General features: G+C 36.4%; 1 protein-coding gene across 1 annotated transcript in view; it reads left to right on the forward strand.

The window, feature by feature from the left end:
• BUB1B (BUB1 mitotic checkpoint serine/threonine kinase B) overlaps window positions 1-27,201 on the forward strand; it is a 52,348-nt gene that overhangs the window by 14,700 nt on the left and 10,447 nt on the right. The window contains exons 6-18 of the mRNA XM_058541215.1: window positions 5,516-5,685; window positions 7,065-7,279; window positions 7,449-7,540; window positions 12,383-12,612; window positions 17,298-17,410; window positions 17,913-18,028; window positions 18,812-18,861; window positions 20,022-20,082; window positions 20,204-20,309; window positions 23,697-23,971; window positions 24,952-25,085; window positions 25,378-25,518; window positions 25,848-25,948. Of these exons, the coding sequence (XP_058397198.1) occupies window positions 5,516-5,685; window positions 7,065-7,279; window positions 7,449-7,540; window positions 12,383-12,612; window positions 17,298-17,410; window positions 17,913-18,028; window positions 18,812-18,861; window positions 20,022-20,082; window positions 20,204-20,309; window positions 23,697-23,971; window positions 24,952-25,085; window positions 25,378-25,518; window positions 25,848-25,948 (1,804 nt within the window). The remainder of the gene's footprint in view (window positions 1-5,515; window positions 5,686-7,064; window positions 7,280-7,448; window positions 7,541-12,382; window positions 12,613-17,297; window positions 17,411-17,912; window positions 18,029-18,811; window positions 18,862-20,021; window positions 20,083-20,203; window positions 20,310-23,696; window positions 23,972-24,951; window positions 25,086-25,377; window positions 25,519-25,847; window positions 25,949-27,201) is intronic.

Genomic DNA, 27,201 nt, shown 5'->3' on the forward strand with positions numbered 1-27,201 from the left:
AAGCCGTAAAGTGCTTCCTTTAAGTGAAAAGGTGAAAGTTCTCTACTTAATAAGGAAAGAAAAAAATCATATGCTGAGGTTGCTAAGATCTACGGTAAGAACGAATCTTCTATCCATGAAATTGTGAAGAAGGAAAAAGAAATTCATGCTAGTTTTACTGTCACACATCAAATATGTATTTATAGGAAAAACCATAGAATATATAGGGTTTGGTATTATCCACAGTTTCAGGCATCCACTGGGGGGTCTTGGAACATATACCCCACGGATAAGGGGGGACTACTATATATTTCTGCGTTTATTTTGGTGTTTGATTTCTTTGAGTGAGCTTTGGTAGTTTTTGTCTTTCAAGGAATTGGTCCATTTCATCTAAGTTGATGAGTTTATGGTCATAGAGTTGTTCATAGTATTCCTTTATTATCCTTTTAATGTCTGTAGGTTATGTAGTGATCTCCCCTCTTTCACTCCTGATGTTGATAATTTGTATCTTCTCTTTTTTTCTCTCAGTCAGTCTGGCTAGAAGTTTAGATTTTATTGATCTTTGGTTTTATTGTTTTTTCTCTTAACTGATTTTCTGTTGTTAATTTTATTAATCTCTGCTCTTTATTATTTCCTTTGTGCTTGCTTTGGGTTTAACTTGCTCCTCTTTTTCTAGTTTAAGGTGACACCTTAGATCACTGATTCTAGACGTTTCTTTTCTAATATAAAAAATTTCCTTCTAAGCACTGCTTTAGCTGTATCCCACAAGTTTTAATGTGTAATATTGTATTTTCATTTTCATTCAGGTCAAAATATTTTCTAATTTTCTTTATGTCTTCCTTTTGATCTATGGGTTATTTAGATGTGTATTATTTAATTAGGAAATGTTGAGAGATTTTTCAGATATCTCCCTGTTACTGATTTCCAATTTAATTCCATTATGATCAGAGAACATAATTTGTATGGTTTTAATTCTTTCAAATTTATTAAGGTTCTTTTTATGGCCCAGAATATAGTCTATTATGGTGAATGTTCTATGTACACTTGAAAAATATGTGTTTTCTGCTGTTTGGGAGTGGAATGTTCTATAAATGCCATTTAGGTCAAATTGATTGGTAGTCTGTTCTGGTCTTCTGTTTCCTTGCTGATCTTCTGTCTGCTTGTTCTTTTTTATTTTTATTTTTATTTATTTATTTATTTTGTGAGGAAGATCAGCCCTGAGCTAACATCTGTCGCGCATCCTCCTCTTTTTGCTGAGGAAGACTGGCCTTGGACTAACATCTATGCCCATCTTCCTCCACTTTATATGGGACGCCGCCACGGCATGGCTTGACAAGATGTGCCTCGGTGCACTCCTGGGATCCAAACCCCGGGCCACTGCAGTGGAGTGCACTCACTTAACTGCTGTGCCACGGGGCCGGCCCCATTCTGTCTGCTTGTTCTATCAGTTAATCAGAGAGGAATTTAGAAGTCTCTTTTATTGGGAATTTATCTGTTTCTTCTTTCAGTCCCATCAGTTTTGCTTCATATATTTTGAAGTTCTGTTGTGGGATGCATACACACTGAGAATTGATCCTGTTATCATTATATAATGTTCATCTTTATCTCTGGTCATACTCGTTCTGAAGTCTACTTTGTCTGATATTAATACAGCCACTTCAGCTTTTTTTGTTTGCATGATGTATCTTTTTCCTTTCTTTACTTTTTTTAATAGCTTTAGAGTTGTGCAACCATCACCCCAGTCTAATTTTAGAACATTTTTAACACCCGAAAATGAACCTCATACTCATTAGCATTCACTCTTCATTCCCACCCACCCCAGTTCCAGGCAACCACTAATCTGCTTTCTCTCTCAGGATTTGCCTATACTGGACATTGCACATAAATGGAATCCTATATTATGTGGTCTTTTGTAACTGGCTTTTTTCACTTAGCATAATGTTTTCAAGGTTCATCTTAGATGAACATAGTTGCAGCATATATCAGTATTTCATTCCATTTTATTGCTGAATAATATGCCATTCTATGGATATACCACATTTTGTTTATCCATTCATCAGTTAATGGGCATTTAGGTTATTTCCACTTTTTGGCTATTATGAAATAATGCTGCTACAAACGTTCTTGTAACAGGTTTTTGGGTGGATTTCCTTTTACTTTTAACCTGTCTATGTCTTTATATTTAGAGTGGGTTTCTTATACACAGCAAATAGTTGGGTCTTGTTTTTTTCTCAGCTCTCACAATATCTTTTGTATGGTATATTTAGAACACTCAGTGTAATTATTAATTTTGTTGGATTTAGATTTACTATTTTTTATTTGTTTTCACTTCTCTGTCTTTTGTTCCCCTGTTGCCCCTTTCCTGCCTTCTTTTGGATTATTTGAATATTTTTTAGTATCTTATTTTAATTTATTTTATTGGCTTTTTTGTCTTATTTTTTTTAGTGGTTGCTCTAGGGCATATAATACATATAGCTCACCTTTGACAGTCTACTTAGAGTTGATATTTTACCATTTCAAGTAAAATATGGAAGCTTTATAACCATATAGGTCCCTTTATCTTCCCTATATTTTTAGTATACTTGTCATATGTATTACATCTACATACATTGAAAATCCCCCAGACAATGTTATAATTTTTGCTTTCAACAGCCATACATATTTTAAAGAATGTAGGAGAAAAAGTGTTTTGTATTTACCATTTCTGTTCTTTCTCCATTCCTGAAGTTCCAGATTCTCCTCTAGTATCATTTCCCTTCAGCCTAAAGAGGATTTTTTTTAGCCATTCATTTAGAGTAAGGCTTAGCCAATAAATTCCCTTAGTTTTGGTTCATCTGAGAATGTTTTCATTTTTCTTCACTCCTGAAAGATATTTTCACTGGATGTAGAATTCTGGGTCAATGATTCTTTTCTTTCAGCACTTTAAAGATGTTGTTCTGCTATCTTCTGGTTTCTGATGAGAAATCTGTAGTTATTTGAATGGTTCCTCCCCTATATGTAATATGTTGATTTTCTCTGGGTGCAGTTAAGATTTTTCTCTTTAACATTGGTTTTCAGCAGTTTGATTGTGATGTGTCTAGGGTGATTACCTTTGCATTTAATCTATTTGGGGTTTACTGGGCCTTTTTTTTTTTTTGAGGAAGATTGGCCCTGAGCTAACGTCTGTTGCCAATCTTCCTCTTTTTCTTTTTTTTGCTCCCCAAAGCCCCAGTACATAGTTGTATATCCTAGTTATAGGTCCTTCTAGTTCTTCTATGTGGGATGCCACCTCAGCATGGCTTGATGAGCAGTGAGTAGGTCCGTGCCCAGGATCCGAACTAGCAATCCCCAGGCTGCCAAAGGAGAATGTGCAAGCTTAACCGCTACGCCACCAGGCCAGACCCTGGGCCTTTTGAATTTGTAAATGTATGCCTTTCACAAAATTTGAAAAGTTTTCAGCCTTATTTTTAAAATACTTTTCTGCACCTATGTCTTTCTTTTCTTCTAGGACTTCAGTTACACATATGTTAGACCTTTTGGTATTATTCCACAGGTCCCTGAAGCTCTGGTCATTTTTAGAAAATTTTTAACCTTTTTTCTTTCTGTTCTTCATAGTAGCCAATTTCTATTGATTTGCCTTCAGGTCATTTACTCTTTCCTCAGCCATCTTTATTCTGATCTTGTAAATTTACCATCCAGTAAATTTTTTTTTTTCCTCTGAAGAGAATTAGCCCTGAGCTAACATCTGTTGCCAATCCCCCTCTTTTTGCTGAGGAAGATTGGCCCTGGGCTAACATCGTGCCCATCTTCCTCTATATGGGTCGCCACCACAGCATGGCTTGATAAGCGGTATGTCGGTCTGCGCCCGGGATCTGAACCTGTGAACCCCAGGCTGCCGCAGTGGAGTGCATGAACTTAACCACTGTGCCGCTGGGCCGGCCCCATCCAGTAAATTTTTTAATTTCAGATATTATGTTTTTCAGGTCTGAAATTTCCATTTGATTCTTTTTTATAGTTTCTGTTTCTCTGCTGAGAACTTCTATCTTTCCATTCATTTCAAATGTTTTTACCTTTATCTCATGGAGCATTGTTATAACAGCTACTTTAAAATTTCTGTCTGAAAACTCCAATCCCTGGGTCATCTTGATGTTGGTATCTGTTGATTGTCTTTTCCTTTGAGAATTGGTCACATTTTCCTGTTTTTTTCTGTGTCAAGTAATTTTGGATTATATTCTGGACATTTATCCTGATGTTATGTCATTAGACTCTGGTCCTGTTGGTTGATATTCTCTGGAGAATGTTGATGTTTTTATTTTAGTAGGCAACTACCTTCAGATATCACAAGTTCTTTCTCATCTTATGTGGGTGGTGTTCTAGTGTTGATTCAATTTTTGAGACCTTTGGGTCTATCCCATGTGTGTGTTGCTCAGCAGTTAGTCTGGGACTTGAGCAGTGGTTTATATCACAGTTCGGTTCCAAACACCTTTTCTGTGCCACTTGGGGTCTTCCCTGTTCGTGCATAGCTCAGGAGTGAGTCCACGGCTTGTGCCAATTCATGTACAAAATTAGGAGATCCCCTTTTCAGTTCATCCTCTCCAGTATTTCTCCCATACTCATTGGCTGCCAAAGTCCCCTTTTCCCAGTCCTCTGGCTAGAAAAATTAGGTTTCTTGAGGAGTTTTAGCTTCCCACACCACAGGTGCAACAATTCAAAACCATGAGAGAAAAGAGAAGAAGGAAAAAAACAGGAAACAACCCTGCATGGGTTGTTTCTTCAAGTTTGACTCCTCTCCACAGTCCACTTGCTTTTGTTTACTATTCAGAGACCTCAGTTGCTTTTTTGTATGTTGTCTAGAGTTTTTCATTCTAATCAGTGAGAGAGAGGGAGCTATTGTGAGCTTGCTCTATCTTGGCCAGCACTTACAGTTTATTCAGGTTTTTTACCCTTTTGACAATACTTAAAACTTTGGCAGCAGCACAGGAAGTTTAGTCTTCAAACTTCTGCCGGCTTTGCTGGAGTAAAATGTCGTGTTGGATGCAACTTCGTTTCATATGGTTCAGGAAGAGTGGTGGGGTTAGGGGCAGTGTGTGTAGAGAGAGAAAGCAAGACATACAGACAGTGATAAATAGATGTGGCAAGATATTAACAGTTGGTGAATCTAGGTGAAGGATATATGGGTACTCATTTACTCTTTCAACTGTCTTGTAAGTTTAGAAAGTTTTATAATAAAAAGTTGTTGGGAAACTGATCTTAATGCATTCTATAATCTTAGTCACCCTGATCTGATCCTCACATCAACCTAATGGTACTCTTCAAAGTATTTTTAATTGGTCGAACTTGGACGTTTAAAGGGGGGGCTGTATCATTTTAGCCAAAACTTTCTCTGATGTCAAGGTGGCTTTCTTGACAAGATAAGAAACACTTTTTTGGGCTATTTCTATATATTTCTTCTCCCATCCTACTCTTCTCCCTTGTTTGTTTTAACAAATTGGAAATTTTTAATCTGGTGAGTAGTGTTCGTCTCACCAAAAGTTAATCGTCCGTTCTCTTGCTTTAGACAATTCCAAGCTCGAGTGTCTCGGCAAACCCTGTTGGCACTTGAGAAAGAAGAGGAGGGGGAAGTTTTTGGATCTTCTGTACCACAACGAAGCACACTGGCTGAACTGAAAAGCAAAGGGAAAAAGACAGCAAGAGCTCCAATCAGCCGTGTAGGAGGTGCTCTCAAGGGTAAGTTTGTTAAGTGTCATTATGGGAAGCTCTTAGTCTCAGGTGGTAGGCAAATTATGTAAGGAGATAATATATAACTATATATGTGGACACTGTCCTAGTTTTCTGAGTACTAGGTAGCAAAAAGAAGGAAGTCTAAAGAGAGCTGAGATCACAATGTGCACTAAAGCCAAAACACGTTAGCACTTTTAAGTCTTAATTAAGAAAAACCTAATATATAGGAAGCATCAAGAGTTTCTGAGGTTAAGAGTTGTTAGTTGAAAGAAGATGTGCGATAATACAGCAACTATTGTCAAAGTAAAGCTTACATGTACCAAAGCCTCAGCGAATGTAGTAACATGGTCTTCAGCTTTTTGGGGTCAGAAATCAAACTCTTTGTACACCTAAAGATGATCAACAATAAGCTTTTTTTTTTTAATTCACTATTTTTTAGGAAAATTTTAGGTTCACAGCACAATTGAGTGGCGGGTACAGAGAGCAATAAGTTTTCGTTAACTAAATTTGTAGGAGTTAGACATGTAGGCCAGAATTATCAACTTATCCATATTCAGAATGTTCCTTGGAGATCCTAGAATTAGGGTATAGGGAATGTATACGTAGTCCTAAAGAATATGTCATCTAGATCATGATGAAGCTTGATTGTAATACGCAGCCCTGCAACAGAGAATACCCCTAATAAATGGGCTAATTTATCTTCTCTAGATTCAGCACATTTCAGCTGATTTCTATTGAGAGAAAATTTTAAACTTAAAAATGAAGATTTAGGGGCCGGCCTGATGGCATAGTGGTTGAGTTTGCGTGCTCTGCTTCAGCGGCCCAGGGTTCGCCAGTTCAGATCCTGGACACAGACCTACGCGCTGCCGATCAAGCCGTGCTGAGGCTGCGTCCCACGTAGAAGAACCAGAAAGACGTACAGCTATGACATACAACTGTGTACTGGGGTTTTGGGGAGAAAAAAAGGAAAAAAGGAGGAAGGTGGGCAACAGATGTTAGCTCAGGGCCAATCTTCCTCAAAAAAACCCAAATAAATAAATAAATTTTAAAAAATGAAGATTTAGGTTAGGTTAGTCTCTGATAAAACTAGACAGTGTTAGAATGATGACTGAAGGAAGATGTAGAATTTTTGTGGGGGCGTATCTGAATAAAAGTCTGAAGGTGAGGGAAAGGAGAGAGAGTACAAGTAACAAATACAGAATGGATTATAAATTATTAATTTGATCCACTAAGGTTTTTTTAAAAAAATTTTTTTTTTAAAAAAATCTCTTTGTTTTTATGGTAATAGAAGTAATCTTGATTTGGGGAAGAATTAGGTATACCTTATCTGATATCTAAGTTGATAATTAAAGATTTTACGTGAAGTTTTAATATTTTTCTCCTAGCTTCAAACCAGAACAGAGGACTCCAAAATCCGGTCCCTCAACAGATGCAGAGTAATTCTAGAATTACTGTTTTTGATGAAAATGCCGATGAGGCTTCTAGAGCAGAGTTGTCTAAGCCTACACTCCAGCCGTGGATAGCACCCCCTGTGTCCAGGGCCAAAGAGAACGAGCTGCAAGCAGGTCCTTGGAACACAGGCAGGCCTTTGGAATACAGGGTAAGGACTCTTAGATCCAGTGTATTCGCCAACATAACAAAGACTTCAGATTTAGAGTAGAGGAATATTTTTAGCACTCTTTTAATTTGTCTTGAATAATTAGGCATGGTCTGTATATGTTGTATCAGAATGTAAAACTGTGGTAATTTGTTTTATTCTTCATTACCAGCCTCGTGGCAATACAGCTTCTGTGACAGCTGTATCCTCTGTGCTTCCCAGTTTTACTCCATATGTGGAAGAGACTGCACAACAGCCAATTATGTGAGTCTGATTTCCAAATATTTTGAAGTGGGAATTATTAAGAGTGGGCAAGTGCACCTATCCTACTGCCCAAAGGCATTTTCTTTATGGGGATGAAAGGAACCAGACAAAGTTTTCTGTTACCTTTATGTCTATATTCCTTTAAGTATGTTAGGGCTAAAAGGCCATTTGGTAATATTTTTATTAAGGAATAAACTTAATAAGTTTATATTTACATTGCTGTGGTCAAAGATAATCACTGTGATTTAAGTGAAAGGTTCTACCTTTGTTATTGACAGTAATTAGAAATTATGATAGTTTTTCCTCTTATCCTGCTCTTTCCTTCTATATGTCTTTTTCTTTTTCTTCCTAACCCTTAGCATTTCTGTTTATAAGATAAAGTATGACAGGTGATGATTAGATAATCAGACAGTCTGAGGTTTAGTCTAATACGTAACGTTGCGGAGTTCTACTACTAGGTTGTATTCAGTGTCTTAGTGCACGAGTTTCTCGTAACTAATCTATAACCCCTCACTGTGTGCTGGTACTATAGGAATGCAAAAATAGATAAGATTTAGAGGAAAAATTCTGTCTGATAAGAGCTCAAAACAAGGGAGGCTATTCTTAAGAAAATCATATGAGCCTTTCTTTACAAAGGATTACCTGAAGAAATTGAAAGCACACATTTATGGAAGTTTAATTTTTCTAATGTTTCAAGTCACTTATGGAAATAATTCTGTCAAAATAAATATGGTATAGAAAATGTTGAACTTTATTTTTATTTAAACTCTTTTTCATGGCTATCTTATTTGACCTCTCTGCAATATTTTTCTTTAGTTTCTGTTTTTCTTAATGATGTATTCCAGGGGCTCTTCATAGATTAAGAAAATCAGCTAAAATGTAATAGTGTTTGTAAATATTTTCCCCTAGTTTGTCACTTGTCTTTTGACCTTGCATAGCAGTAACCATTATAAATATATTTTTAATTTTTATACAAATTTAACAGTCTTCTTTATGGTTTCTATGTCTCCATCATTCTTTGCTGGGGTTACTGCAACCTAACTAATCTCCCCACCTCTAGTGTTACTCATCCCCATTCATTCTCTATGTTGTCACAGGTCTAGATGCAAATCTGATCATGTCATTTTCCTAATCAGAATCCCTTGCTAGTTCTCCATAACCTTTGGGATGAAATCTGAAACTCCTTAACATTAATTATAAGACTGTTCATGATCTGGCCTCTGCTAACATCTCCAGTTTTCTCCTCTACATGTGGTCATACTAGACTGTTTGCAAGTTCCTGAACTTGTCTAGAATAGCCACCCTTTGGACATTTGGGTTGTGTCTGCTTTTTTGGCTATTATGAATAATGCTTCTATGAACATTTGTGTATACTCTTTTGTGTGGACATATGTTTTCATTTCTTTTGGGTATATACCTAGGAGGGAAATTGCTGAGTCATATAGTAACTTCATATTTAACATTTTGAGGAACTGTCAAACTGTTTTCCAAAGAGGCTGCACCATTTTACATTCCCACATGGCCATAATGAATGAGAGTTCCAGTTTCTCCACATCCTCACCAGCACTTGTTGTTATCTGTTTTTTCGGTTATTGCCATCCTAGTGGGTGTGAAATGGTATCTTTTGTGGTTTTGATTTGCATTTCCCTAATTACTAATGATGTTGAGCGTCTTTTCCTGGGCTTATTGGCTGTTTGTATATCTTCTTTGCAGAAATACCTGTTCAAATACTTTGCCTATTTTTCTGTTGGATTATTTGTCTTTTTATTGTTGAGTTTGTAAGAGTTTATGTATTCTGGATACAAGTCCCTTATCAGATATATGGTTTGCAAATATTTTCTCCCATTCTATGAGTTGTCGTTTCACTTTTTTGATATCTTTTGAAGCCCAAAAATTTTTTTGATTTTGATAAAGTGCAGTTTTCCTGTTTTTTTCTTTCGTCTCTTGTGCTTTCAGTATTATATCTAAGAACGCTTTGCCTAACCCAAGGTCATAAAGATTTACTCCTACATTTTCTTCCAAGAGTTTTTTGGGTTTTTTTCCCCCCACAAAGCCCCAGTAGATAGTTGTATGTCACACTTACACATTCTTCTAGTTGCTGTATGTGGGACACAGCCTCAGCATGGCTGGAGAAGTGGTGCGTCGGTGCGCGCCCAGGATCCGAACCCGGGCCGCCAGTAGTGGAGCGCGCGCACTTAACCGCTAAGCCACAGGGCCGGCCCTCTTCCAAGAGTTTTATAGTTTTAACTCTTATGTTCAGGTTTGTGATCCATTCTTAACTAATGTTTTTGTATGGTATAAGGAAGGAGTCCAACTTCATTCTTCTGCATATGGATATCCAGTTGTCCCAGCACCATTTGTTGCAAAAATTTCTTTCCCCATTAAATGGTCTTGTCACCCTTGTTGAAAATCAATTGACCGTACTGTATGGGTTTATTTCTGGGCTTTTAATTCTATTTCATTGATCTATATGTCTATCCTTATGCCAATACCACACAGTCTTGATTACTGTAGATTTGTAGTAACTTTTGAAATCTGGAAGTGTGAGTCCTCCAACTTTATTCTTCTTTTTAAAAATTGTTTTGACCATTCTGGTCCCCTTGCAATTCCATATGAATTTTAGAATCAGCTTGTCAATTTCTGCAAAAGAGCCAGCTGGGATTTTGACACAAAGTGTGTTGCATCTGCAGATCAATTTAATTGCTATTGCCATCTTAACGATATTAAATCTGATCCATGAACATGGGATGTCTTTCTTTTTATTTATATCTTCATTTCTTTCAACAATGTTTCACAATTTTCAGAATACAAGTTTTGCACTCTTTTTAAAAATTAGACTCTATTTTTTAGAGCAGAAAAATTGTGCAGAAAGTACGTAGAGTTCCCATATATTCCCTCCTCCCCACCCTGCACGCAGCTTTCCCTATTATTACTATCTTTCATTAGTGTGGTACATTTGTTATAACTGAACCAATATTGATACATTATTGTTAACTAAACTTCTTAGTTTACATTAGGGTTCACTTTAATGTCTTTTACAGTTCTGTGAGTTTTGACAAATGAATAATGTTATATATCCATCATTACAGCATCATACAGAATAGTTTCACTGCCCTAAAAATTTCCTCTACTCCACCTATTCATCCATCCCTCTCCAAAATCTCTGGTAACCACTGATCTTTATATTGTCTTTATAGTTTTGCCTTTTCCAGATAGTCATATAGTTGGAACCATACAATATATAGCCTTTTTTAGACTGGCTTCTTTCACTTAGCAATATCCATTTAAGGTTCCTCCATGTCTTATTGTGGCTTAATAGCTCATTTCTTTTTAGTGCTCAATGATACTCCATTGTATGGATATTTACCCATTTATCTATTAGAGGACATCTTGATTGCTTCCAAGTTTTGGCAGTTATGAATAAGGTTGCTATAAACATTTGTGTGCAGGTTTTTGTTTGAACATAAGTTTGCAACTCATTTAGCTGGATTATATTGTAAGACTAAGTTTAGCTTTGTAAGAAAGTACCCAACTCTCTTCTAAAGTGGCTGTACTATTTGCATTAGCACTGGCAATGCATAAGAGTTCCTGTTGTTCCACATCCTTGTGAGCATTGGATGTTGTCAGTATATTAGATTTTAGCCTTTCTAATAGATGTGTAGTGGTATCTCGTTGTTTGATTTGCAATTCCTTAATGACATATGATGTTGAGCATCTTTTCATATGCTTGTTTACCGTCTATATATCTTCTTTGATAAGGTGTCTGTTCACACTTCTTTTTTAAAAATTTATTCTGAAGTATTTTATTCTTTTTGATGCTATTGTAAATAGAATTGTTTTCTTAATTTTCAGATTGTTTATAACAAGTGTATAAAATACAATTGATTTTTACATATTGATCTTGTATCCTGTTTCTTTGATGAACTCATTTATTAGTTCTAATAGTTTTTTAGTGGATTCTTAGGATTTTCTATATATAAGATTATGTCATCTGTAAATGGAGATCATTTTACTTCTTCCTTTCCCATCTGGATACCTTTTATTTCCTTTTCTTGCCTAATTGCCCTGGCTAGAACTTCCAGTACAATGTTGAATAGAAGTGACAAGAACGAACATCCTTGTCTCATTCCTGATCTTAGCCGGGAAGCATTCAGTCTTTTATCGTTAAGTATGATGTTTATGATGTAGATGTCCTTTGTCAGGTTGAGCAAGTTGAGGAAGCCTTTTCAGCAGGTAGATGCTTGTACCCTACCGTTAAAGATTCTGATTCAGTGAATCTGGGGTAAGGACCAGGTATCTTTAGGTGTAAAAAGGTACATAAGAAAATAAAAGGTATATCAGTGATTGCATCTGCCCTATCCTGATTAAGGTACTTTATGCTTCATTCTTTTCAAACTTACGTTACCACTCTCATTCGTCCCCCTCAGCTGAGAATCTTGAACTTCACATCATCAGTTCTCTAAATGCAGTATTCCTGACTATAATTCTTTTGGGTGCTTAACAGTGGAAAATGGACTGTATTACATGGGTTAATTTTCTTTCATACACTGGGTTTGATTAAGATATAATATTAAGATTTATTTTCACCTATAAGGAATATAAGCTATTTGATGACTCTAACTTATGGCTAATTTCCTTATAACAGAGTAGTACTCAGAACATAATTGTTGATGACCCATGTAAATTATTTTTAGCCTCTTTTCTCAATCTTATTTGCCTTTGTTTTTTGAAATTGATCACATATAGTCTTGCTACTGACATTGTCCCTGTGTTTTTTCAAAACATGTAAGAAATAACTCATTTCACCTGTATGGTGAATAATAATTACTTTGCTTCTTTTAGGACACCATGTAAAATTGAACCCAGTATAAACCACATTCTAAGCACAAGAAAACCTGGAAAGGAAGAAGGCGATCTCCTGCAAAGAGTTCAGAGCCATCAGCAAGAGTCTGAGGAGAAAAAAGAGAAAATGATGTATTGTAAGGAGAAGATTTATGCAGGAGTGGGCGAGTTCTCCTTTGAAGAAATTCGGGCTGAAGTTTTCCGGAAAAAATTAAAAGAGCGAAGGGAAGGTATGTGTATTGATCTAGTTCAAGTTTGTAAAAATAATTTAACTTGGTGGTAGGAAGGTTGAGCTGATATATTAAGTCTGAGGAAAATTGCCCCATCACATTATACCTTTATGTGATGCTTCTTTGGTTTCTGCTGTTTCTCTATTTAAGCTGAACTCCCATTGCTGCTTTCCATGAAACCCCTGGAGGAGAAAACTAAGCAACTAAGTCTGTGTTCAAAAGTAAAGGAAGAGAAGAAGCTCTGAACTGTAGGAACAATTCATAGTCCGCAACACAATGGGCAGAGAGCTATGATCCCTGACATGCATACATGCAGATGCCATGCCTCCCCATTAAGTACTTTTCCTAATATTGCCTGAAATATTTCACTTTACTTTTCATACTCTGCTTTTCATACTCTCTTTTCATACTTTCATTTCATACTCAAATTTCTCCCAGGGCTTATTTAGGTTAACATACTCAGTCACTTAGATGATAGTTATTTCTATTGTTTCTTAAAGACATTATCTTCTTTCTAAACTAAGGGAAGCTTTACTATAAATTGAGAAACTGAGAATTTTGGGAAAATGGGAAGCAGTTGTGATTCTGGAGTCTGGAGTTCCTGAGGCCAAGAGGTAGTACAGAATGGGCTAAAAAGTAGGGAAGTACAGCATTTGAAGCTTAAGGCATTAAACAATGAGGGAGAGTACAGAAAAGGCAATGAGGGAGAGTCTAAAAATAAATTTCATTATTTTAGACATTTTAACTAGGATCTATACCAAGAGAGAAGAAAGAAATGTTTCTTTTTACACAAATATCCAGAATAACCTACTATTGTAGCTCAGCTCACTTAACAGGATATGGCATTTATAGGGCTATCTGGGAAACTTGACCATCACTTATAATTTATTTGAGGAAAAATGATTTCTGAGTTCCAGGTGACAAGTTAGAAGCAAACTTCTATGAAACAGACTATTAGTAAGTTTGGAATTGCCTTCATTTGTTACATCAACTAGTGCCTTACAAGACTGACAAAAGTGCTCTGGGCTCAAGTAATGTATTGAAAAATGGAATCTATGTCTCTAGGTAGGAGAGGAAGAATGGTTAGAAAGCAAGGAGCTAGTTGAGTAACACTTCTTAAAAATGGGAACGACCCCAACAAAGGAGTAGGCTAGGAGGATAGCCAAATATGAGCTGGGAAAAGAACTAGGTACTTCAATAAAAACTACTGTTCCTTAAGGGAAAGATCTAGGTTATACCAAGTATATAGAAGTAAAATGAAAGTACATTTTACTCTCAGCTAGCCAAAGGACCTGTGCTAAGGTTAGGTGGGATTTGAGTGGGTAAAAAGAGGTATGGACCTCTGAGGACTTTTAATACTCATTTTCTAAACTGCTCTCTGAATCTAATTCATGAATTTATAATTTCCCCACTATATGTAGTTTGTACTCTTATAAATTCTCATGCCTCTAATAATAGACTGTTGCTGAGTACTTACTCTCAGGTAGGGATATGAGAAATGAGGAGGAAGACACAGGCAGGGCCTAGAGACAAGGTCGTTATTCTTTCTTCCCATTGCTACTTCCAAACCATGTTTCTCCCCCTTCAAACATTCTAGCTTTGGGGCCGGCCTGGTGGCGTAGCAGTTAAGTTCACGTGCTCCGCTTCAGCAGCCCAGGGTTCTCAGATTCAGATCCCAGGTGGGGACCGACGCACTGCTTATCAAGCCATGTTGTGGTGGCGTCCCGTATAAAGTAGAGGAAGATGGGCACGGATGTTAGCCCGGGGCAAATCTTCCTCAGCAAAAAGAGGAGGATTGGCAACAGATGTTAGCCCAGGGCTAATCTTCCTCACAAAAAAAAATTCTAGCTTCTTTCAGATTCATGTCCTCTAATTTTTTTCTACCTCCTGAACCTCTTTAGTGTTCTTTTTTTTTTTTTTAAGATTTTATTTATTTATTTTCTCCCCCCAAAGCCCCAGTAGATAGTTGTATGTCATAGCTGCACATCCTTCTAGTTGCTGTTTGTGGGACTCGGCCTCAGGATGGACGGAGAAATGGTGCCTCGGTGCGCGCCCGGGATCCGAACCCCAGGCCACCAGCATTGGAGCGCGTGCATTTAACCACCAAGCCATGAGGCCGGCCCTCTTTAGTGTTCTTATCTCAGACTTTTTAGTCACTCCTCATCATTCATTAATTGACTAAGCACCTGGCTCAGTATCCCCTACACCATCCAGTACCATGACTTCTCAATTTCGTGACCACCACGCCTCCTGTGATCTCTTCTTCACCCCTACTCACCACCTCCTCCCATGGTCTTACTGTTGACCTTATCACACAATAACTTTTGAAGTTCCTATTCTTTGACCACCACCTTCTAGCTTACTTGCTTTAGGACTCTGCTCTTGGAATTCTTTAGCCTAATTGAGATCACTAGTCCATCCCTACCAATTTTACTTTTTTACTATTCATTACTATCCTTATGTCCTGACTTCCTTTCTTTCCAGCTTAGAATCCATGATTGTCATTATAATCACTCCCTTGCAAATGGCCTAACCCCTTTTTCCCTCTGTCCCTATATTGTGTTCACCTGGCAAAACCTCAACCCTGGCCTCATCAAGCTATCTGTTCACACACCTGCATCCAAGTAGTTTAAATGTAGCTGGAGAAAAATGCAACCAGTATGTACTGGTCTCACTTTAAATTCATGACCACAAATCTCAAATGGGCGTTCACCGGCACCTAGCAGTCTTACTACAGTTTCCTGGTACATGAATTTCTTCTTTCTGCTAAACAGCTAATTTAATTTTCTCTCATATTTTCAAATCTTCTACATCCCTGTCCCTCCTCAGCTATGATTTTGCTTCATACTTCGTGGAGAAAATAGAAAGAATATAATAATAACTCTATTTTCTTCCACCAAATCTACCATATCTGCAACCTATACCTATACACTCTAACACTCTTCTGTTAACATTTTTCTGTTCCTATCAGTGGAGTGGCCCTTTTTTTCTTTCCCCTCCAGCATTTTCCCTTTCTACTAAACCATTCTTACCATCATACAAATATACTCTAATGTCTTCTTCATTCTTTAAAAAACAAGTCCTCTGTTATCCTCACATTCTTCTGTAGCTACTATCCCATTTTTTCTACTCCCCTTAGCAGCAAAATTTCCTGGGAATTGTAATCTTCTTCACTGCCTATTATTTCCTCAAGCATCCCTTCTATTCCAGTGAAGCAGCTCTGATTTTCAACACCAGAAAACTCCTTTTTGCTAAATCCAGTGGCCGTTTCTCAATCCTAACCTTTATTGACCTCTTGACTTGTCCTCTTGACACAGTTGATGAAATAGTTCTTTATGAAATGCTTCTCTTGTCTTCTTTCTTGATCTGTATTTCCTCTGTTTCCTTTATTGCTGTTCTTATCATCAAGGACCTCTTCCTGAGGCCAAGGATAGAGTCCTGGAATATTCCAATTATCTTTTCTTTCTACATCTCTAGGTAATGGATTAAATACTGTTTACAAGCTGTGGACTCTCAAATTTATTTCCCCGTCCTTAACATTTTATCTGAACTCCAGACTCATACTTAGTTGCCTGCATCTATTGGCTCTCCTAGTAGACATTTTAAACTCAACATAGCCAAAACAGAATTATTGATTTCTGCCACAGACCACACCCCCAACACACACATGTACTGCAGGCTTCCTCATCTCAATAAAAGGTATCACCATGCACCCAGTTGGTTCAAGCCAAAAAAATCCAGAAGTCATCTTTGATCCCTCTTTCCTTACCATTCCCCCATATCTAACGAATAAGCCTATCAACTTTACCACCAAAAAATTTCCTAAATCTTTATCACCATTCCCATTGTTACATTAATTCAAACCACAGTCTTTTAGCTGGACTACTGCACCTGGACTTTCTGCCTTCATTCTGGCCTTTCCACAGTCCATTTTGCTCAGAGAAAGTGATCTTTTTAAAAAGTCAGATCATGTCACTCCTTTACTTTTAATTCTCCAATGTTTTCTCATTGTCTTAGAATGCAATATAAAGTCTTGACCCCAACGTGACTTGGCCCCTGCCTATCTCTCCAAACTCATCTTTTACTTTTCTCTCTCTTACTATTCTACAACCATGCTGGCCTTCTTTTGGATTCTTGAACACAGTGGTCTTGTCCCTGCATTAAGGCCTTTGTGCCAGTTAGTCACTTGGCCTAGAATCTTTCGCCAGATCTTTATGTGACTGGCTCCTTATCATTCATGTTAACAACTTTATGATGTTACTTTCTTAGAATGATCTTCCCTGATCACTGATCTTAAGTAGCCCCTGACTTCCATCCCTCTACTCAGTCACACATTCTCACATCACCTATTTTATTTTATTTTTAACACTGATTTTCTTGCTAATTTGTGTGTGTGTATTTTTCTCCCCCAAATTGAATGTTAGTATCACATGACCAAGGACTGTGTATTCTGCATCACTGAAAGCTAAATGCTCAGCGTTGTGCTTGGCACCTAGTAGATATTCTATTTTTTATTGACTGAATAAATAAAAGAATAGAGACCTAGACCTCAAATGAGGTTATCACTTATATCATTCTCATCTGTAATATTAACATATGTGTTGAGGACATGAGCCCCAAAGACCATTTTTGATAGAATAAATTGCTATGAGGAGTAATCCCTCAGCCAACTTTATTGTTTCTAGCCGAGCTACTGACCAGTGCAGAGAAGAGAGCAGAAATGCAGAAACAGATTGAAGAGATGGAGAAGAAGCTAAAAGAAATCCAAACTACTCAGCAAGAAAGAGCGGGTGATCAGGTCATTTCTCCTTTTTTAATACACAAAAGTAATGCTTATTCAACCAAATTTAAACAGTATAGAAGTATAAAAGGTAAAAGTCCTCCCGACCCCCGTTCAGAGTTTCTAGCAGTTTCTTAGCTATTAGTAGCAACAAAGTTGAGCAGGAAAGTTATTTAACAGGTGACTTCAAATGGAATTTGTGGCATGTGATATAAGTGATGCAATTTATTGACTTCTTAATAAAGACTTCAGTTTTTTATTCTAGTCATGTTCCATTAAAATGGGGTTACCTAAAGAAATTCAGTATATGCTTGGCACTGTTCAGTTGAGTACAACAGTACCAGTTTATGCTAGGGATATAAATTACTGGAAAGAACTTTTGTGGTACAGACATTTTATATGGTTAGTGGATATCTAGGGGAAAAGTATGATAAAGCTAATTTTGGAGCTGAAGCTCAAAAATAGGTAGCATTTTCTAGATAGGAGAGACACATTGATTTTGTTTGTTTAATGCAAATAGCAAGAAGAGAAGATGCCTACAAAAGAGACAGCTGGATTGCGAATTGCTTCAGAGTCTCAGGAAATACCAGGAGTGGCTCTATCCAGTTCTGTTTGTCCAGTAAACTCTTGTGCCAGGTAGGACCACGTTGGTGGAAGGGACTGTTTTTAGGAGGGCATTTAGAACCAACCTTTTACTCTCTACTGACTTGAAGTCTCTTTGACGTTTATATTATCAAGACATCAATCTTGCAAGTCTCTGTCACAACATAAGCTTTGATGCTGGTAAGGGAGGACAGAGTACTGACTTCTGTCCATAAAAAAAAAAAATACATGTTTCTTATAGACACAATCAAATATAAATAATTTTTTAAAAGCTAAAACCACCCATTTCCACCACCAAGAGATGACTACTATTAACATCTCTCCTTATGTGTTCTGTTTTTGTTTTGTTTTATAAAAATGAGAGTTTACCATTTTTGTAATCTGCTTATACTGTTAATGTAACTTAACATCTATTATCAGATGTACTTCTGTAACTTTTTTTTTTTTTGGTGAGGAAGATTGTCCCTGAGCTAACATCTGTGCTTATCTTTCTCTGTTTTGTATATGGGAGGCCGCCACAGCATGGCTTGATGAGCAGTGTGTAGGTCCGCACCCGGGATCCAAACCTGTGAACCCCGGGCTGCCAAAGCGGAGCGCGTGAACTTAACCACTACACCTCCAGGCCAGCCCCTATAACAGTTTTAATGACTGAAGATTCTGTCTTGTTAAAGAATTTGGATTGACAGTGCTAGAATATTTTCTTTATCTTAGAGTGAACAAGATTACATTTAATGAAAAACCCTCTTGGACTATTAAGAATTAAATAATTCTTTTTCTGGGTACTAAGCACATGTTTTAACACAAGTTTCTTCACAGGGAGACTTCACTTGCAGAAAACATTTGGCAAGAACAACCTCATTCTAGAGGTGAGTTGTATTTGACAATCTCATGAAGAACTTGCTGATAACAAATACATTAGTAACAAGTGGTAAATATTTTTCTTAATTATGGTAAAGGGAGTTGAAAGAAGGCAGAGTGGATACTTAGGTATTATTGTATCTTTGAATCATGGAATTCAGTAATAAGCATATGATTCAAGATAGGATAGACATTTGAAAGAGTATTTTCATAAGATTCTTCACTGCTTTGAAATATTTGGTTTAAATGTAAATTTAAATTTATACTAACTACCAAATAATCTTCCACTTTAGCTAGTGTACACTCAGTTAAGCACATCAGTAGTATTCAGCAGCCAAGACTGGAAAGTGGTTTTTTGGAAGAAAGAAAAAAAAGGCTTAAAATTAAAGCTATTTTATATTCGAATTTGTTCTCTTTTCCATTCAGAGACATGTTAGAAGTGGTAAAAACATGAATATCCACCTGTAAGTTTTTTTAAAAAATGTTAAATAGAATCTGATTAAACCTGTATTTCTAACTAGCAATTTTTAGGAAATACAAATCATGGAGGAACATGTTAAACAACACAGGAGGATATAATTGGCAAAAAATCCAGCATTGTGGGGCAAACAACCCAGTTTCTTCAACAAAAAATTACTTAAAAAAAAAAAAAAAACCTATAGAATAAAAGTGATTTAAAAGGCATTTCAGCCGGTTACAGTATATGAATCTTACTCTGCATTCCTAATTCAAACTTTCTGAAAAATTTTGGTAAAATGTGAAATTTCTGACTAGATATTTGGTATTCAGAAATTGTTAATTCTATAGGTATGATCATGTTTTGAGATTATACTTTTTAAAAAGAGCCTCTCTCTTTCTGTTTAGAAATAAGTACTGAAATATCTGCAGATGAAATGATATATAGTCTTGGATTTGCTTCACAATAATCTGGAGTTGGGTTGGGTTTGGGCAGTAGTGGTAGTGGTGGGGGATAAAGGTGAAACAAGGTCATCTTTCTTTAGATAATTATTATTAAATGAGCTCTCCTTTTATATGTTTGAAATTGTTCATTATGAACAAACAGATTGCCTTTCTGCTTTCAAACAACACAAAATATTAATTGATCTAATTGTCTTCAAGAGTAGGGCATTTACTTTTAAGAGTATAAATCTGGTCTCTTTTTATGTAGGTCCCAGTATGCCTTTCTCCATTTTTGACGAGTTTCTTCTTTCAGAAAAAAAGAATATCAGGTTTGAGGTTTTTTCTTTTGTTTTGTTTTAACACTTAAAAGTTTCCTATTGTAAATTAGGGGGTTACTATTGTCTATGTCAACAGAAGAAAAAATGCTAAATGTAGTATGTCTTTTTCCAGTCCTCCTGCAGATCTCCCCCGGGTTTTAGCCCAGCGAAGACCCCTTGCAATTCTCAAAGCTTCAGAAAGCATCAACTCAAATGAGGATGTTTCTCCAGATGTTTGTGTAAGGAGCAGTATCCCTAAGTAAATATAAATGGACTCGTGGATTGTTTCATTAAATTCTCACAAAGTTTAGGGTTAAAATTAAAATCACTGGCTTGAAGTAAGCACATGAACTAATAAGCATATTAGTTATCAGAGAATGCAAATCAAAACCACAGTGAGATACTACTTCAAATGCACTAGGATGGCTATAATCAAAAAGACAGAAAATAACAATCGTTGATAAGGATGTGGAGAAATTAAAACCCTCATACATTGTTGGTGGGAATGTAAAATGGTGCATCCACTTTGGAAAAAAGTTTGGCAGTTCCTCAAAATGTTAAACATAGAGTTACCATATGACCCAGCAATTCCCTCCTAGGCATGTATCCAAGAGAATTAAAAACATATGTTCGTGTAAAAAACTTGTACGTGAACGTTCATAGCAACATTATTCATAATAGCTAAAAAGTGAAAACAACCCAATGTCCATCAACTGATGCATGGATAAACAAAATGCTGTATATCCATACAATGGAATCTTATTCAGCCATGAAAAGAAATGAAGTACTGATACATCTTACAACATGAATGAAACTTGAAAACACTTTGCTAAGTGAATGAAGACAAACACAAAAAATTACATTACTCCATTTTATATGAAATGTCCCAAATAGGCAAATTCATAAAGACAAAAAGTAGATTAGGGATTTCCAAGGGATTAGGGAGAGAAGGAGTTGGAGAGTGACTGTTAATGGGTATAGGATTTCTTTTGGGGGTGATGAAAATGTTCTAGAGCTAGATAGTGGTTATGGTTGCACAACCTTGTGAATATACTAAAAACCACTAAAATGTACATTTGAAAAGGGTGAATTTTTTGGTATGTGAATTATATCTCAATTTTTTAAAGTGGGAAAAAAAATCACTGTCTTAAAAGCCTTTATAAAGCATTTTTTTTTTTTAAACCAATGTACCAAAGCTTCTTTGTTCTTTTTATATAAAATGCTTTTTGTGGCAATGGAAGTTATGTGGACCAACCATTTTTCTTTAGTAATGTTCTATTTTAACCACTATGGACTAGTGACATGATAACACTTACGGTAAAAAGACCCTCCACAGATATTCAAGTCAAAGTAAGTAACTTTTATCATTGACATTTCATTAACGTTTTAGGGAAGAAAATCACTCTTCACTTCAAACTAGCATCTGGAAACTTGTCTTGGGGTTGAAGAGAATTGAATATGCTTAATCTGAAGACTTTTAAGGGGAGATGTGATCAGCAGCTATAACGATTTAAAGCAGTGTGTTCTCCACATCCTAGGGAATGAATCACTCGGGGAAAGTTTTTTAAACATGTTTTTCATTTTATTTGTTTATTGAGGTATATTTTATATCCAGTAAACTGCACAAATATTAATTGTACAGCTAGATGAATTTTTACATACGTGAATATCCGTCCAGTCTCCACCCGGATCAAAATATATAAAATTTCCAGCAACCCAGAGAGCCTAGGGAGTCGTTTATGACTAACATTGGTCAGGCCCTATTTCAGCTATACTGAATTGGAATTTACAGGAAATCCGAGCATGTATTTTTGTTTGTTTTAAATACTTTCCAAGGTAATTCTGATAGTCCACTGACTACTATGAAAAGATAACAATGTAGAATTAATTACATACTGTATTCTGGAGAAAACCATGAGAGAACATGATGAACAGATAGCCTGGATTTGGAGGCAGTGGTTCTAGGTTCAGCTGTTCAGGGATGGGCTAAATTATTGAAGGAGTCAATCTTAATCTAGGTTTTTTGTCTTAAATTTTGTTAATAGGTACCTACCAGAATTTTTTCCGTAAAAAAGAATTATATTTAAAATGTCTAATAGGGCCATAACTACTAGAAAGTAATATTTTCGTAAAATGTATTCTTAAATAATAGACATAATATTTAAAGTAAAATATTACTTTAATCTTTTAATTTTTTAGCTACATGTATTGTTTCTTCTAGATGTACCTCTCACCTCTGCTTAATAACATCGAGTAAGAAATTCAAAGTATATGTCAAATTGGTAATGATCTGAAATAGGCATTGTCGTATACTGCAGGTAAATGTATAAAGTGGCACAGTCTCTGAGGGAAGCTAGGCAATATGTATAAAGAACCTTAGTGTTCATAACCTTTTGACCTGATACTTTAAATAAAGTAGGAAATATTCCTACTTTAGGAATTATTCCTAAGAAAATTAAGATATTTCTAAAGGTTTAAATGTGCAAGGATATTTAAAATAGTTTTATAACAGTAAAAAACAGAGAATAACCTAAAAGAGTTGGTTAACTTCTGATAGACCCACAGTGTGACCATCATGTTTTTATAAAATTTTTAATAGCATAGAAAATATCCCAAAAATATGAGAAAGAATAATGTATACTAGCTATAATTTCACTTGTTTTAAAAATCTCTTTTTTAAATGCATAGAATATGTTTGTGTATGTATCCTACAAGATGTATATGGTAACAGCAGTTGCCTCGGGGACTAGTAATTGGAATGGAGATAGGGGGTCAAGTGCTGGAAGGAGACTTTCTCACTATATATCCTTTTAAACTAGTTGACTTTTTAAAACCATATACGTGTATTACTTTTAAGACAAAGGCATATTTTAAATGTTTTCTGTTTTTTTATACTTTGTTTTTCATGTTTTCTACCATAATCATGAATTGTCTTTTTTTTTTTTTTTTGAGGAAGATTGGCCCTGAGCTAACATCTGTTGCCAATCTTCCTCTTTTTCTTTTTTCTCCCCAAAGCCCCAGTACATAGTTGTGTATCATAGTTGCAGAGTTGTAGCTCCCCTATGTCGGACGCCGCCTCAGCATGGCTGATGAGCAGTGAGTAGGTCCGTACCCAGGATCCGAACTGGCGAACCCCAGGCCGCCGAAGCGGAACGTGTGAACTTAACCATTACGCCCCTGGGCTGGCCCCATGAATTATCTTTAAGAAATAAAATAAAAAATAAGTATTTGGCGTAGAAGAAGAAGACTTAAAAGCTAGGAGGATAGCAGATTATTAGAACATTTTCTAGACCAAAACCAGAAGAAAAATAGTATTAGTCCTCTAGTTCGTAGGTGAAAATGGTTGGGAAAAAACCATTGTCCAGTATTTCTCCTTTGTGTGGAGAATCCTCACAGTGTATTTTTTGATGAAATATAGTTTGCTGTTTTCATGATACAAAACCTTTCTCCTCAGATTTTATGATGTATTTTTTAAAATTGTCTTTCCCTACAGATTCTGATAAACTACTTCTGTACCCTGTATTGAGAATTACTTATCTAATGTGTGTCTCTCAAAGTAAAGAAGATAGGCCATTCATATGCTCATTGAAATGTTGCAGCCAAACTTTATGTGGTTTTTATTTCAGGATGAATTTACAGGAATTGAGCCCTTGAGTGAGGATGCCATTATCACAGGTTTCAGGAATGTAACTATTTGTCCCAACCCAGAAGACACTTGTGACTTCGCTAGAGCAGCTCATTTTGTATCCACTCCTTTTCATGAGATAATATCCTTGAAGGATCTCCCTTCTGACCCTGAGAGACTGTTGCAGGAAGAGGACCTAGATGTGAAGACCTCTGAGGACCAGCAGACTGCTTGTGGCACTACATACAGTCCAACTCTCAGCATCAAGAAGCTGAGGTGATTGGTGATTATAGGTTGCACAAACCAGACCGAGTGCTCTCTTATTCTGTATGTGTTTGTCAGTTATGGTGATAAATTATCAAGCTCTTACTACCTGCCGGGTACTGTGCTAAGTGCTTTACATGACAGTAGGCCTCCCCCAGATAAAGTGTCAGTGGGATTTAATAATTGATTGGAATTGAGGGTTAGGGTTAGAAGAAGTAAATTTTGATAGTTATGAGACTAAGAGGCCCAGGAGGATTATGGTATCTTTGAGGAAACAGCAAAGTGTACCTGATTGGGAGAAAGGAGGCATTTATTTTTCCTTTAATATTGAGTTTAAAATAATGGCAGAATAGCTTGATACTAATTTCAAATAGGCAACTGGAGATGTATTTTTTTTAAGTATCTTTTGATAGAGAGGTAGAAATGAATAAAGAATAGATATGAGGGAATGGCATAGAAAGCTGGGGACTAAGCCTTGTGATCTCTCCATAGTTAAAAGTCAGCTAATTTAAACAAACTAATTCCAGTTTTAGGAATATTCTTTAATTGCCAATTTGTGCTTTTAAAACTGCATTTTCAGACTTTTTCCCCCAACAAACTTGTTATCACATTTGATAGCATGTATTCACCTTGAGTGCTGTGGGTTTCCCTTTTCTTTCTTGACCTTTTCTTATTGAAGAGTAGTAACAAGTCCAGAGAAAGGATAAACAGGAAGAAAATGTCTTAGTCAATGTTTCTGAACAGTTTAGAAGAGATGTAGAATAGGCATTTACTATAGATTGGGTAAATCATAAATTCAGAAATTTAATGCTAGTCATTGCTTGTCAACCAGGATAGACAAAGTTACCTAGATTCTGATTATGAATCTATTTCTGTTTCAGGAAAATAATGGACTTTAAAAATGAGACTATTGGATATCAAATAAAATTATAAAAAAGATAAGTGAATATATATTATCCCTATGAGGATTGACTCATTTGTGATTCTTTCAGCCCCATTATTGAAGACAGCCGTGAAGCCACACACTCCTCTGGGTTCTCTGGATCTTCTGCCTCAGTTACAAGCACCTCCTCCATCAAATGTCTTCAAATTCCTGAGAAACTGGAGCTTACTACTGAGACTGCAGGTGGGTTCAGATTTGCCATTTGTAAGCAAACATCTACATCCATGTCTAGTGAACACTTATCTCAGCAAACTGAGCTGTATGTTTTTCTTCTCTAGAAAAGTTGCCATAAATTGTGAAATTTCTGGAATAAATTAATATTAACTGAACACAGTATCATACAGACCTTAGATAGATGAGTGTTATTAGGTTAACAGTGTCAATTGTGCAATCTTGTTTTTTTCCCTCTCCTCTGTCATAATACCTATTTTAGACTTTTTGGGTGATTTTTTTTTCAACTTTTTTCCCCCCCTAGACAACCCTACTCAGTTACCCTGGTGTTCACAGTATCGCGGGCAACTGCTAAAATCCCTACCAGAGCTGAGTGCCTCTGCAGAGTTTTTTGTAGAAGATAGTCCAATGCCTAAGCTGGAAATAGAGAAGGAAATTGAATTAGGTAAGTATCACTGAATGCATGCCCTTGTCTGTGTGACAGTGTACAAATAATCACTTTTTTGTACTTGAGCTTGATGCTTGAGCACAATAAATATTTCTAGATTGTAAGAAACAGCATTATAGAAGTTGACACATTGAAGTTCATGTCCCAGTAACAATAGGAATTCTGTCTTCCTCTCTTCAAGTTTTTAACAAATGAATTTGAGAAGTATTCTAGATGCTACTAACTGGCAAATATGAAGTGCCTTTAGCTTCTAAACCAGGTAGTAAAAACCAGGGGGCTATACATATTCACAGTGATTTTTAAATGGAATCAAACCTTCTCAACAGGTAATGAGGATTATTGCATTAAACAAGAATACGTAATTTGTGAAGATTACAAATTATTCAGGGTGACACAAGGAAACTCTGCAGAATTAACCATAATAAAGGTAGGACTGATTCTTTGTCATTTCAGTTATCTTGTAAATAATATGAGTTGAAGCAATAACTGTGGCCCCATGGTACCATCAAATCCTTCTAATAGTCTATAAGCTTCCTTATAGGAAAGTCAGTGAGGAATCAAGAAATCACTCACCATTATATGCCAGGATAAGATATCAAAAATGAGAGGCTATTGTATAAATCTCTTAATATGTCCAAACGTATTATCAATTTTATCTTTTTGAGGAAATCTCTCCTGAAATTTTCTAGCCTGCTCCAATCTGGACAAATTACACTCTAGGCTTCACACACATGCACATAACCTTGAAATTTCCATTCACCATCATCCTTGGGATTCACATTACCTCTTTCTTATATTGGATGCCCAGTGATATTGGATCCCATTTTTTCTTCTTTTTTGGTTTAAGTCCTCATATTATAGTAGCTTCCTGAGAAAGGATGCATGGGATGTAAATTGTTTGAATACTTGCTTGTCGGAAAATTCCTTATTCCGCATCTTGATCGGTAGTTTGGCTGGATATTAGAATTCTAGGTTCAAAACTCTTTATCTTAGAATTTTGAAGATGAGCTCCATTATCTTTCAGCTTTTTTTTTTTTGGTGAGGAAGATTAGCCCTGAGCTAACATCTGTTGTCAATCCTCCTCTTTTTTGCTGAGGAAGATCTGGCCCTGGCACAGAGGAAGATCTGTGCCCAATCTTCCTATACTGTACATGTGGGACACCTGCCACAGCATGGCTTGATAAGTGGTGTGTAGGTCCGTGCCCGGGATCTGAACCTACAAACCCCAGGCCACCAAAGCGGAACTTAACCACTGCACCACCAGGCCAGCCCCCATCTTTTGGCTTCTTTTTGCTTTTAAAGTCTTTTGCCATTCTTTGTGTGAGACTATTTTTCCCTCTTTCTGGATCCTTTTAGGATCTTATGTTTGTCCCCAGTATTCTGAAATTTCGCAATTACATGCTTTGGTAAAAGTCTGTTGCTCATATGCTGGGCACTTGATGGTCATTTCAATCTGGAAATTCCTTCACTTCTGAGAAATTTTCTTCAAACCATAAATTATTCTTCCCCTCAGTCCTCTCTGTTCTCTCATTCTAGAATTGCTTTTATTAGGATACAGGATCTCCTGGACAGACCCTTTAAAAATCTTATCTTTTTTCTCCTAGTTGCTATCTCATTGTCTTTTTGTTTTACTTTCTAGAATGTTTTGTCAACTTTATTTTCACTCTTTTTATTGGGTTT

The sequence above is a fragment of the Diceros bicornis genome, chromosome 5 (assembly GCF_020826845.1).
Source record: "Diceros bicornis minor isolate mBicDic1 chromosome 5, mDicBic1.mat.cur, whole genome shotgun sequence".
Taxonomy (NCBI): Eukaryota; Metazoa; Chordata; class Mammalia; order Perissodactyla; family Rhinocerotidae; genus Diceros; species Diceros bicornis.